The sequence below is a fragment of the Capricornis sumatraensis genome, chromosome 9 (genome assembly GCF_032405125.1).
Source record: "Capricornis sumatraensis isolate serow.1 chromosome 9, serow.2, whole genome shotgun sequence".
Taxonomy (NCBI): Eukaryota; Metazoa; Chordata; class Mammalia; order Artiodactyla; family Bovidae; genus Capricornis; species Capricornis sumatraensis.
The window spans coordinates 79,011,944-79,026,109 of NC_091077.1; the positions used below are offsets into that span (position 1 = coordinate 79,011,944).

Here is a 14,166-nt window from a genome sequence, read left to right on the forward strand (position 1 = left end):
TTGATGATGAGTAAGAAGAAGCTATTGAGCATAGCCTCAGCTGTATTTCAGGGACCCTGTACATTTCTTCTAATTTATAAAGTATAATAAATGAATCACCAAGAAAGAAGGATTAGTTGTCAGCTATAAGACAGAGTGTGAAGGATGAAGCACTGCTGTCTTCTCCTGATGTCAGTTGATCTATTAAATTAACAAGCGTATAGATAGATTATTTAAAGATCAATTTAGCCAAGAATTGCTTTCAAATGAATATATCAGGCATCAAGCCTGTTTTCTGAGATCGTTTTGTAATTGGAATACATATTACATGCAACTTCTCATTTCAGGGCTCAGGCAGTTTCAATCAGGAGGCTCTGCTCTTTCTGGAAAGTGTGTGAAAATCAAAAATGAGTGGGTTCACTTCATTATGTATAATGAGGAGATCTGTGTTACTCTGTAAGTAATCTCTGAAAAGAATTGCTAGAAAAATTCTCCTTGCTCACATTACTGGCACTGGGCTAACACTTTCCTCTTAAAAAATCTTTTCAGCATGAAAGTTTTGGAATTAAGTTCCTAATAAACTTCGAAAGTCCAACAGCTGCGAGTAATTATGATACAAGCATATCAATCCATGTGCAAACAGATTTATTTGGGAAGCTCCAATCCTCTTGCTAACCCTTCACTGCAATAATTAAGCACACTCTAATGAGTTTGTGAGCAATTTCCATATGATTTTCCCCCTAATTATTATTTGAGTTGCCCATGTTTATAATACTTAGTAATATTCTTAAAGTATCAATGGTGAAGGCACAATTTTGGCTGGTGTATTAATGTGTATGTTCTCATTCATATGCTAAATAAATGAGGGAAAAACATCTATTTAAAGGTCAGAATTTTAAAATAGATTTTTACGTATGTGTATGTTCACTTTTACATAGTTTTTTTTAATACCCATAGAACTAGTGAGTAATTTTAGCTTAAATCAGTTCTTACTTTTCTCTGCCAAAAGACCTCCAAATTCTTATGGTGGCCTTTAAGACTCAAAAAAGAGAATAATAATAAAAATAAAATAAAAGAAGGTGTGGCATACGAAAAGGAAAAGATCAAAAAGATATTTATCGCACTTTGCTCTACAGCAGAAATTAACACAGCACTGTAAATCAACTATGCTCTAGTAAAGTAAATTTTTTTAAAAGCCCAGTTATAGCTTTTAGATTAAGAAAAGATATTTATTGGACTGGCCTTGCCTTGATGGTCTTTGCTGACATCTCACAGGGCTGGACTGCAGCTCATATCTTATAGTTTGGTGCACCTTTCAGAAAACAGAGAACTAGGTAAATGCTGGATGTTTTATTACTTTATATAACAAGAACATTTTATGATCATTTTAACTCTGTTTTTAATGGAAACACCTTCACTAATGAAATTTTCAGTAATTGTCATTCAAATTAAAAAAAAACTCTGAATGATCTTAAACAGTCAAGTTCTGGGTACCACTCAGAGTTGGTCTCCTATCATTTGCTTACTCTCCTGGCTCCAGAATACTGACCTTCTTCCTATTTCTTGCAATTGCCAAGCCAGTTTGGAAAATAATATAAAAAGAATATATATGTTTAATATGTATGTTTAACTGAATCACTTTGCTGTACAGCAGAAATTAGCACAACATTCTAAATCAACTATATTTTAGTATGTGCTTGTGCTTAATTACTAAGTCGTATCTGACTCTTTGTGACCCCATGGACTATTAGCCCACTTGGCTCCTCTGTCCATGGGATTCTCCAGGCAAGAATGGGGGTGGTTTTCCATTTCCTCCTCAAGGGGACATTCCTGATCCAGAGATCGAACCCACGACTCCTGTGTTTCCTAATACAAAATAATTAGTTAATTAATTTTTATAAAAGTTGAGCTGATTTATATCTCAGGATCTTTTGCATTTAGTACAGCCCTGCCTGGTATATGCTTTCCCTGTCATTTTATGTAGCTGTCTCCCTTTTTAAATCCAAGAGTCCTCTAAGATATCACTTCTTTACGGAGACCTTGACTCAGCTACAGTGGTGCTTTAATGATATGGTTATTCTCCACCATCTTACTCAGTTTTATTTTTTCTCTAAATATGATCACTACTTTATAAGAGGTAGCTAGAATGCACCTAGAATGTAAGCTTCATGGCATGTAGGGTCTCTTACTCAGCTCTTTGTTTTCAGGGCCTAACACAGTGCCAGATCCATGGTAAATTCGTAATAAATACTGCTTTAGTGAACAACTAGATGAATAAATAAACCAACACAGGAAGGAATCTCAGCTATCTGGTCTACCCCTCATTTTCTAGATGAGTAAATTTAAGTCTATTTGCATCTATGATTTGTCTCCAAGAGCTTGTTAGAGCAGACTTAGGCGATCAGGTCCCCAGTTGCCTAATTGCTGCCTCAATGCACCATCATTTTGCCACTTGCTTTTATTTTTATCTATCTGGGTGTGCCTATTCATACCATGATATGTATATTTGTAAAATTTAAAGTTTTAAGATTTTGAATCAAAATCACACCAGTTTAAATCCTTTCTCTCTATATGGACAAGGCACTTAACAGCCCAGGGCTTTGGCTGTCTCATCTATAATACGATGATACATTAGCCATGCCAGTCAAGTGGTTGTCAAAACCAAGTAAGAGAAAATTGCAAAATGACTTGAAAAATGGAAAAATAGAGTTTGCAGTGATAACAATCAAGACCCCAGTGCCACTTAAATTGTATAAATGAGAACTTAATTCTTGGTGTGTCTACTTTTGAATGGGTTTAGATACTGAAATTCCATAGAAATTATAAAATGTATTCCTACCTATAGAGGAGAACAAAATAAATAGAAAAAAATAATTTCTCTAGATGCTTCTTCTTTCTTAAGAAAAAAAAATGGGTCTAAAAAATTGGTCCTCAAATCAATTTACCAGTATTATCTGAAAACTTGTCCAAAATACTGTAAAATCGCCAGCATATCTGAGACCTACTGAAGTGGATACCATGGGAGTCAGCCAAACAATCTGTGTTATATCAAGCCCTCCAGGGAATGTTGATGCACACTCAACTTGAGAACTTTTGCTGTAAGTGATTTAATAAGGTACACATGATAGCTTTCAGAATTCTAAGTTCTTACTGTGTTAGATGGAGAAGGAAATGACAACCCCTCCAGTATTCTTGCCCGGAAAATCTCATGGACAGAGGAGCACACCGCTAAGCAACTGAGCACACTATGTTAGAACATGTGTTCATAGAAGTTCAGTATGAAACCTAAAAGTTAGACTTGCATCAGTGTGTGTCATCTGCCTATTTCCATTACAGCAAGTTCATAGAACCAAATAAATCATGGAGAGCAGATTTCCATAATGTGATAGGAGATCAGTGATTTATCACCAACATATCATAGCCAATTGCAGAAGGAGGTCTTTATAATTGCAAAGACCCCCCTACCCATTAGGGCAGTTCATTGAGGAAGTAAAGAATTTATCAAGATGGTGCAGAAAACAAACAAGTATATTGTTTTTCTTAAAAAGATAGTTTCTTTTCCTCCCAGAATTCTTGATGTTTCATCTCTCAAACGATTATTTTGGGGTTGATAAGGGAGCAGAACACACCCCTGATAACAGTTTACTAAATACTATGAAGATAATAAATTTACTGTGCATCAGACTCAGTTTCCATCATGAAACAGCTGGGTATTAGAGTGATATCTGTCTGCTTCACATACTAGTCTGATGAACCCGGTCTAGTTTGTTAACTTCCCCTGAGCTTTGCCTTCCTCATCAGTGTAAACGGGGAGTGGGGAATAAAACCGGCCTCAGAGAGTTGTTACAAGGACTGACTAAAATAATATAGAGGGAAGACCTACCAGCATACCACTTGCCAATCCTGGCACAAAATGACACTCATTCACTGGTGGCTTCCCTTTTGCCTTATCTCTTTAGTAAAAAGCCATAAACGAGTCTTTTTCACACTCCATACCTTTTTCTCTTTGTCTGCACCCCAGATTTCCAAAATGTCAGGTATTGAGGAAATGAGGACAGGATGACGTGAGAAGAGAGATATGATCGCAAAATACAGCAATTTAAGTGTCAGCATAGATAGTGCTTATAAAATGAGCTCCTTTCTGCTGAGATGACGGTACACAGTTGACCAGAAGACTTAAGGAGCTCTCTCAAAGATGCATTAGTCAAGTGAAAAGACTCCTTTTCAATTCCCATTCCTCATGCTGCCTACATCTATGTATGTCTCTACATACACACACGTTTGCACACCAAATTGAATCTACTGTGAGTTTGTATTACCTATGAGATTTGAAGCTATTGTTTATTATCATCTCCATGAAGTACCAGGCAAGTGTCACAGTTGGGCTTCATGTCAAAAGGTTCAAGATAGACAAAAGCATGATAGAACCGTAAAAGGATTGGACATACAGCATTGCTGAATGGAGGGGATACAGCGCTTAGAAAAATTCAAGGAACTCAAAGAAGGGATCTAAGACTCAGATGTAAGACTGATATCATTTGAGTTTGAATGGTAAGTCTGTGAGTATTATGCACTGTATGGAAGTAGCATGTGAGAAAGAGGTGAGGTGGGAGGGTCAAGGTCTTCTTTGGAGGAGAATGTTGGAAATCCTGCTTCTACAAGTAGGCCATGGGGTTTCATGCAAGATTCAGTAATGACACGGTGCTTGGTGCATAAGCTTCAGCCATCAGCGTTCCCAGAGAAGATGTCCTAATGTATCACTGCAAAGTGAGATATTATTCTTTGATGACATTAAGGCAGAAATTCCTCTCTCAAACAGCCTGCCCTGCCATTACTTTCAAACCATCTGTTCTTCCAGGTTATTTTTTCAACAGCTTTATTGATATGTATTTTATATGTCATTAAATTGTCCCATTTCAGTGTACAGATCAATGACCTTTAGTAACTTTACTAAAGTTGCTGAAGTAACTTTACCATCACCATAAATAAATTTTAGGATTTTTTGCTCCCTCTTAGTAAGACTCCTTTTGCAGACCTACAGTTAATCCCCATTCCCACACCCAGCCCCACGTGACCACTCATCCACCTTCTGCCTCTATAATTTTGCCTTTTCTGGGTGTATCAGTGGAATCATACAATGTATGGTCTCTTGTGTCTGGCTTGTTTCACTCGGCATAATCTTTGTGAGGTTCATCCAGGATCCAGCCTGTCTCAGTAGTTCATTCCTTTCTATCGCTTAACAGCTTATTAACAGCTTCTCTTAAGCCTTTTTAAAGGCTTGTGTTTATTTATTGATAGATATTCAGAAACTGGAGGGGAGACTCATTTCCAATGAAAAGCAAGGTAGATCCGGAGTTAGAATAGGATTTTATTCTCTAGATCTCATGTAATGTAGCTGATTATACTTTCTCATTCATTTGTCCCTCTTGTAAAGAAAATACCATGTCAAGTGTTGCACTTTAAAAAAAATAATTTCCCACCAGACTATTCAAACCCAGAATGGTGAAAATATAATAGCAATTTCTGGCAAACTGTTTGGGGAAAAAAAAAAGTGCCAGGCATTCATTTGGAGAGTGCTGTGATGCAAATATGTGTTAAGTAATGTAATAGAGTTAAGAATTATCATAGTATTAAGATGAGTCATAGGAATCTGAAAATAAGTAGAAGATTCATTACTTTTAATATTTGAAAGTAAATTAATTCCGTATCTCATAGTTTCGTTGATTTCATTTTCTTTCATATTCTAATATCGTGTCAGAGAGATTGCTGCAATATTTACATATTGTCTTTGCTGCCTGCAATATAGTTACCCTCTCAAATTATCCACCTGAATCCATTTAATTCCATAATGGGTTTCTTTGGAAGTTGAGTTGTGGAACGTCATAAATGTTCAGGGAAAGCATGCCACTGTGGACTCAGAAATTATATAAAAATGCTTCCAGTACACATGCTAAATAAAAACGCTTCACATAAAGTTTATTAACTAAACAAATTAAACCAGCTTGGTAATGGGTGTTTCATATGAAATTCCTAAAGCAGTATTGATGGGCTTTGTAAACCTGCTGCTGCTGCTAAGTCATTTCAGTCGTATCCGACTCTGTGCGACCCCATAGACAGCAGCCCACCAGGCTCCCCCATCCCTGGATTCTCCAGGCAAGAACACCGGAGTGGGTTGCCATTTTCTTCTCCAGTGCATGAAAGTGAAAAGTGATAGTGAAGTTGCTCAGTCGTGTCTGACTCTTAGTGACCACATGGACTGCAGCCCATCAGGCTCGTCCATCCATGGGATTTTCCAGGCAAGAGTACTGGAGTGGGGTGCCATTGGCTTCTCCATGTAAACCTGAGGTTTGAGCTCATGTTTGGCTCACATCATAACTGAGAACTGAAACTGGCTTTTCCCAGTTTCTCTTCTAAGTGGGGGCAAAGGCTGTCTTCCTTTCTTTGGGGTGGGAGAGCTCTTGCCAAGGGTAGGGTGGATTTCCAGACTCGAATAATTCCAGAAGATTATAGAAAGGGTCAGAAAAGGAAATGGCAACCCACTCCAGTACTCTTGCCTGGAAAATTCCATGGATGGGGGAGCCTGGTAGGCTACAGTCCATGGGGTCGCAAAGAGTCGGACACGACTGAATGACTTCACTTTCTTGCTTTCTATAGTTCCTTTTGGAGAAGGAAATGACAACCCACTCCAGTGTTCTTGCCTGGCGAATCCCATGGACAGAGGGGCCTGGTGGGCTACAGTCTATGGGGTTGCAAAGAGTCGGACACAACTAAGCACCTAATACACACACACACACATAGAAAGGGTCAGGAGGTAGGCCTGTGATGCCCAAACATTAATAGTAAGTGTAGAGTTATACACTCGATAAATGGAAGCTACTGTTATGTGTGTGTACTATAGGTGTGGGGAAGATTCAATAAGATAAATGCTTTATGATGCAGCTTATATCATTACTCCATTTAGCAAACGGAGGCTCAAAGAGGTTAAGAAACTTGTCCAAAATCACTCTGCTAGTGTCACTTTATGCTAAACTACTTCTCAAAATGGCAATCAGACCTGCCCTTCCCCAGCCCTCTGGTTCCTCAGCTACATTAAGAAGTCAAAGAACCTTTAAGGTTTCCATTTATTAATCTAAAGAATGAGAGGTTCATTCCATACCAGGGTCCTTTTCTTGAGCAGAATCATATTTTCTTTTTGCTACTGTTTTAAAATGACATTCTCATGGCTGGGAGAAGGGAGTAATCATTGTAAATTGCTCATTGGGATGGAAAGAGGTGCCAGCAGTGAGGGAAAAAGCAATGTGGAAACGTGCAGGAAGGGTAGAGAAGGATGGTGGTGATGACCAGCATCGCTCGGGACTAAGGCTATTATAATTGCCACAGGAAGTCATAACAAGCACCAATCAAATCAAGCTTTTCAATCAATCAGAAAACCCCCCTCAGTCTCTGATGCTTCTCTGATGCTCTTCACAGGAATAACTTGTGTGTTTTTCTTCTTTTGTCAGGAACATGTAATTTAGAAAGCAGAGATTTTTTTTTTTTTTAGGTAAACATGAAAGAGTAAAAGGAAATAGACAATGGAGCTTTTAAAGAATGCTTTCATAAGCCCTTCAGTGGATGTTATCCAGTAAGTAAGTTTCACAGTATGTTATCAATGTTAGTTTAGAGAAAGAAAGGTCAAAAAGTTAAACTTTGATATCTTTATCTTTTCACAAAGGCTATTCCTGAAGGAGCTATATGTAAAAAGAAAAACAAACAAACAAAAAAGAATATATATTATAGCAACAACCAAAAAAATCCTTTCTTGTTTTCATTCCAAGTAATGGTTTCACCTCATAGCTATTCTTTTCTGCACAAGGTTCATGTTATTATCCTTGGGTATTATTTTCTGATGGTGTCAGGCATAGTGGGTCATTATCGAAGAGCTGGCTTATTTCTGGAAGATGTTATTAAATGTTGTGGAAGTATGGTTATTTCCATTAAAATGCCAGAAGAAAGGGAAAATGTGGAAAATCTAGGGGTAGTTCTGAGGACACCAAGCTGCACCTTAGAAAATGAGACACGTTGGTATTAAAATTTTGAGATATTCGGGGGGTTAGCCTGCTCCATACGGTTACACAAAGGCTGAGACGGGAGATACAAACTCAGAGTTGTACCGGAGCTGAACTGGAGATATAAATGAGTGAACCAGGCTGATTGGTGATGGACACAGGAGCATTAAAGCATTCCATATTTCCCTTCATCCTGTGATTAGAATGTAACAGCACAAGTGAAAAGTTAAAACGTAACAGATATTCAGCCTCAGTGTCAAGGCATATAATTGTGAAAGGAAAGACACTGACAAGCCAGATGGCTTATGAAGGGCACAGCTATAATTCATCTCAAGCCAATAGCTCCTTCCATATTTTGAAAATCTGGGTCAAAATCCAGAGGATAAGGGTTGCATATAGCTGAAGGGAAAGGAAGGAGAAATTTAGAAGTCCTTTCATTCCTGGATAGGATATAGAGATATGAGATGACTTCTCAACTTCTTGGAGACACTGTGGCACTCTCAAAGAGTTCCAAGAGTTGGGATGTAATAATATATAGAAAAATGGGATATTGGCAGATTAATCTGAAGGTGTTTTGTTCAGTGGTTTGAAATACAGAAACCAGTCATAAGGACAGGAGTCCTCTGAAATTAGCATAGTAGCATTGGAAATTACCAGACTGATGGGAAGTTGGTAGAGCTGATGGATCTAGAATGAAGATTAATGTCCAGGAAAGAATAGCTGTTGACAGAGACTCTCAGGAAAGATGTTGACTCTACTGTCAACATAGGACCATGAGGAAAGGAGCATGTTTCAAAGGGAAGAGGCTGAGATTCTGAATTATTTCACATGGGCAGCATTCCCAAGGAATGCTGTTCCCAGAACAGACTCTAGAAGTGCGCATCTGTCCTGCAAGGGCCCCCTTGTCTGATCCCCGTTTGTAGGAATTGCTTCTAGTTTCAGTTTTAGATCTTTAGACCGAAGATACTGGCAGAAGCCTTCCCAGTTTAGAAACTTGAGCCCTATTCTGACTTCTCTCATTTTTCTCCTACATTCAATCCTTGGCTGCAGGTCACCTTGGACTTTGTTTCAGCTTCACCAAATCTGTAAAAGTTTGGGCTAGAGATAGTCTCCGTCCAAAAAGCAGTTGCCAGGGTCTGCTTTGGTACAGCCACGTGTATAGATACCTGTGTGGAAAACTACAGAAGCTAACCCACGGTGTGAATGAAAGCAGGAGGAACCACACTAGTCCAGTGCATTTCAGAGTGTCACATAAAGGGGGCTTCCCCGGCAGTCCAGTGGTTAAGACCCCATGATTCTAATGCAAGGCGTGCAGGTTCGATCCCTGGTTGGGAAAATAAGATCCCACATGCTGTGCAGTGCAGCAAAAAAAAATAAAATAGAAACAAAAATTCCTTAGTAACTCTATTACAGACAATGGCCCATTCTCACAGAGACTGACCAGCTCTGGCAGACTTGTGTGCAGCACCTGGCTTAGGCAAATTACTGAAAGCCATTGTGTGATACTCTTTCCTTTCATACTATAAAAGTATACACTGTGCACACAATATTTTCTAAAAAATACAGTAATTAGGAATTCTAGTTAGATGATATGCAGAAAGGGGATCTAAAATTTGTTTATCATATACTGTGTACCAAGCACTGCCCAGCCCAATTTTCTTTACCATAGTGACCCAGCTTTGGAACATGCCCCAGCAATGGGGACAACAGGAATAAATATTAGAGACCTAGACCGTCCTAGGAAATCGGAACCATATGGTCACGTACCTGTACCTTCCTCTTTTTCTTCTAACAGAGCTTGAAAACTCCAGCGAGTGATTTGGAAGTCTGTTTGATGTTGCTCTCTAGTGAGAAGCAACGCGACTGTTCTCTTACTGCAGTCGGATGGATATCTGTCTGGGAAAGAGGGCGGCGGGTGGCAGGGGTGCTGGGGGACCCCTCACCGCAGGCTTTGATCTCTCTTGACTCCTCCCGGGATGGCTCACCTTTTGATGTTGGGAATCAGTTAATTACTAGCCGAAATTGGTCTGAGGGACTAGGAAACAGTCGGAAGGCTCTTTTCTCAAACAGCCTGTACTTTGATCTGAGGAACTTTAAGGCAACTTTCCAGGGCATCTCAAGCAAATGAAAAGGGCTCAGTCTGTGGCCCCTCCCTAGCTGCAGTCCCCATTTTGATCCTCTTATTCTACTGCCGTACCATCCTTATTCAGCAGACCTCTTCTCCTTCCTAGCCCTTGTGGTTTCATCTGCAGAAAATGATGACTTTAGGAGCAATTGTTAAGGGTCTTTCATACTGCAGAGTGCATACAACTTGCTAATTCCCTCCTTAGATCTTAATTTGAAACTTCCATCTCTCTTTCTATCCCTATCTCTTGGTAAACACCAGCTTGAATAGCTCCTGCAACACAATCTTGATTTGTAAGACAGTATATTAAATTAATGGGTTGGGAGTCAAATTTCCTGCCCTTTCCTTTGTTGATGCAAGTTAACATCCTCCGGGTTGACCTGGAAGGCTGAGAAATGCTCTGGGGTTTGATGGGCAGGTGGTGCTAGGGAGCTTGGCTCTCCTTTCTCTTCCAAACAAGGCAACACAAGCTGGCACCTTGCCTAGTCATCCAATTCTCCTAATGAACACATCTCCCTAGTCTGAGGCCCCTGCATTGTGACCATGCCACAGGGCTGACAAAGAGATAATTTTCAGTGCTTAGGAAAAAAAGAAAAAAGCACATGCAGAAACCTTCTGAGAGTGTGTTTTGTTCTAATGTCACGGCCCATTATGGCATTTTCATTCTAATTGCATCTGAAACCCATTTAAAGAGGTGGAGTTGGAAGAGATAGGCAGGAGTGATCTGGATGCGTCTTAGGGGAGCCTGGATGTTACCTGTGCTGTCATCATCAGACCCAAAGGCTGCTAACATGGTATTAAGTATTCAAGCACATGTGATATAGTTGATCCTCTTGTATATAAATCCCTTGTTCTTATATAAGTGGTAGATTCATATCAAAGTATCTCAGGCAACAGAGTACTGTTCAATATTCAAAGATAAAATATGCATTCCTATGCAGGGGCATTTTCTACTTTTTCAAATGGAAATTAAGCCATATAGATAAACCACCCATACATGGAGACTCTAGAATTACTCATTTAGAAGAATGATGAATAGGTGGTTTTTGTTTTGTTTTTTTCTTTATTCTCATCCCCATCATGGGAGGTGGCCCATACTTCAAAGAGCTTTAGGACTTCCTGACCTTCTGTAAGTAATAATGAAAGTCCCCAAGGCCAGAGAAATGAAACCACAGGGTCTTTTTCCATAAAATATATTGTGTTCCCTCGTCTCAATATCTCTACCCTTCTGTGAGAAGCAGGTTTCCCAATTGAAATAATTTCCACATTGCTTTGACTCTCCCACACTGTGCTCCCTTCCTCATTTAGCAGGCTTCGTTCTATATGCATAATTGGGAATTAATTTTCTAATTAGGTTTTTCACATTTATGAAGTTGTTTGATGGGGTGTCTGTTCTTATAACATGGCCTAAAGGCTAAAGTAGAGGTAATAATTCTTTTTTTTCTGGCTTTGCCCCTAATTCAGCTAAGGTTCCTAGGAAATATATTTAACTTTTATGAGATCCTGGTAATACATCTTTAATGCTGATCTACCTTTGAAAGGTTGTTAGGAATGTGCTAACGAAGGCTTTAAGACTCATTACAATACGGTAGGTTTTATTTGTAATAGTTGCTCAAACGAAGCCATTTCTTTTGCAACGTGAAAGGTATTTAGAAAACCAAGATCAACAACAGTTGCAGAAAGTAAAACCAGTGATGCTGGGAGGCAAAATAACATTGATTTGACACTTGGATGAGGAATGAATGGTAAAGGTCTGTCATCTGAATTCTCTGTGATTTGCCACAATGCTTTCACAGGTACAGGACTTCACAATCTGCAGCTCATGGATCAGATCATGTCAGATCCATAAAGGCAAGCAGATATGAACAAACCCATTTAAATAGTCTATTTGCTTTCTAACCATTAGACTTAGAAGTGAAAAAGAAATCTTGGTGTCACAACTTTTTCACATAGTGGAGAAGATCATGTTGCTTATTATTATGGGTATAAATAGCATGTTTATGAGAACAAGAGGCATTAACATTGGAGAATGACAAAAGAGCATCCCCATTTCATAGGAAATCCATGTCATTCACCCTCCTTGAATTTGGCTCCAAAAAAAAAAAAAAAAGGATATTCCTCAGGACCCTCCAAATAAGAACCACCTCTCACATAATTTCCTTTGCACATCAGTATCTTTATTTGCATTTATGTATTTGCATATATGTCAGGGTCAAGCAGAAACAAAGTATAACCCTGGATATGTGTTGATTTTAATGGTAAGTGATAGTCTCAGAAAAAATATTTTTCTGACTGTGGGCCAATTTTACTCTTTCATCTGGGTTGTCTTCTAGGTCCATTTATCTTCTGAACTCATGACTCTCTAAAAGTTCCCACTTTACAGCTGCAGCTGTAACTCTTAAGATCTAGTTAAGTTTCTGCATAGAAAATGCCACGGGATAGAATGGGAAAGTCGCTCTACCACTCAGGATTCAGGAGTCCTGGTCGCTGTGTTGACCTCTAATACTACATGTCTGTCATGGTCATGGGCAAGTTATCTAAGCTCTTTGTTCCAGTAAATGCCAAACAAAGAGGTCCTTTCTGTTCTTATTGCACTTAGCCTCCAACTTGTTACCTACCACATGTATTACCCAAGGATATCTTGGTCAGTCCAACTTTTTTAAAAACTTATCTGCAACCTACCAGCTGTAAGGACAGCGTAGCAGTTAAGAGTAGAGGATTCAGGCATTGCATTTGGGTGTCATCACTGCCTTCTCCCCAGCTACTTAATTATCTCAGTCTCAGTTCTGCAGCTGTAACTTGAACTGCAGATTGTATTTCACGAATCCTTTTCTCTTCCCCTGCTGTCTCCTCCTCCTCCTTTCAGTGTTGATGGTAGATTTTTCTTCTGATTAATTTTGTTTTAAAGATCTAGAAAAAGAACTAGAAGGAGGACCCTGATCAACTGGCCTAAATTAACAGGAATCAAGGATCATGGAAATATCTCTTGGTCTAGCAATTGTCGGACCTTAATTTCACTCTATCTAACACCCAAAGTCTTTTCAGAATTTAAAGTAAAACTCACCCTCCCTTTGTTTTAACATCACTCATGGTTTCTCACTGTACTGTATTTAGAATAAAATCCAAACTCTACCACATTTAATAGTAACGTTTGACTTTCTCTTCCTTTTGACCATGTGAATCCTCTTCTACAATTTCAACCTCCTCCTCATCTTCCTTCAGGAGGAGAAGACGCTAGCCCCCAAATCTGTGCTGACTTCACACTTGCATTTCTAATGGCTAGTGGAATTTATTTCCCTTGAATGCTGGTCAGTGTGTCCATGTTGTCATTGATTATATTCTTCCACAAACCACCAAGCAGCTGTGGTTTCTGACTTCTGTCAGTGGCACCTCTGTTGCTATAGGCAACCAGACTCACCATTTCATTCCTTTTGACTTCTCACCCTCACTCTCTCCCTTTAATTGTTGACCAGATTTTCTATTTCTACCATTATTGGTACTTCCTCTTTCCTAAGGCCATTATTATTACTCAAATCAGGTCCTCAGGAATACTGAAATAGCATCTCAGGGACTGAAATAGTGAAATATGTTCCCAACAGGTCATTCAACCTCTTCTTCTTTTCTCTCTCTTTCATTCTAGGTTATGAAACTGTGAAATTAATTTATATTCTGGAAATACAGCTCTGACCATTTGGTGTCCATGTTTTCAAACATTTGTGAGCCATATAGCAAAATCTAAATTCTTTAGCCTGACTTTCAAAATCCTGTACAATATGACCCTAACTATTTTTCTAGGCTAGTTTTCTACTTTTGATTTATTATTCTAGTCATTAATCCCTTTCTTTTTGCAAGAAATATTGAAGACCAAAAATAGGGAATATCCCAAAGATACAAAAATACAAATATGAAATTTTCAGTCTAATTTTCAGTCTATCAGAGAAAGACTAAACACAAACACACATACCACACACACACTGTATAATGGAAACAAAGAATATGACTAAAAAAATAAAG

The 14,166-nt window shown here is 38.8% G+C and overlaps 1 protein-coding gene across 8 annotated transcripts in view; it reads left to right on the forward strand.

Moving 5' to 3' along the window:
- The window catches only part of TENM2 (teneurin transmembrane protein 2), a 1,060,439-nt gene that overhangs the window by 364,991 nt on the left and 681,282 nt on the right, over positions 1–14,166 (forward strand). Inside the window, exon 3 of one of the 8 annotated variants that reach the window (XM_068980690.1) lies at positions 3,351–3,361. The exons of the other annotated variants lie outside the window; for them this stretch is intronic. Coding sequence (XP_068836791.1) covers positions 3,351–3,361 — 11 coding nt within the window. The remainder of the gene's footprint in view (positions 1–3,350; positions 3,362–14,166) is intronic. 8 annotated transcript variants of the gene reach the window in all.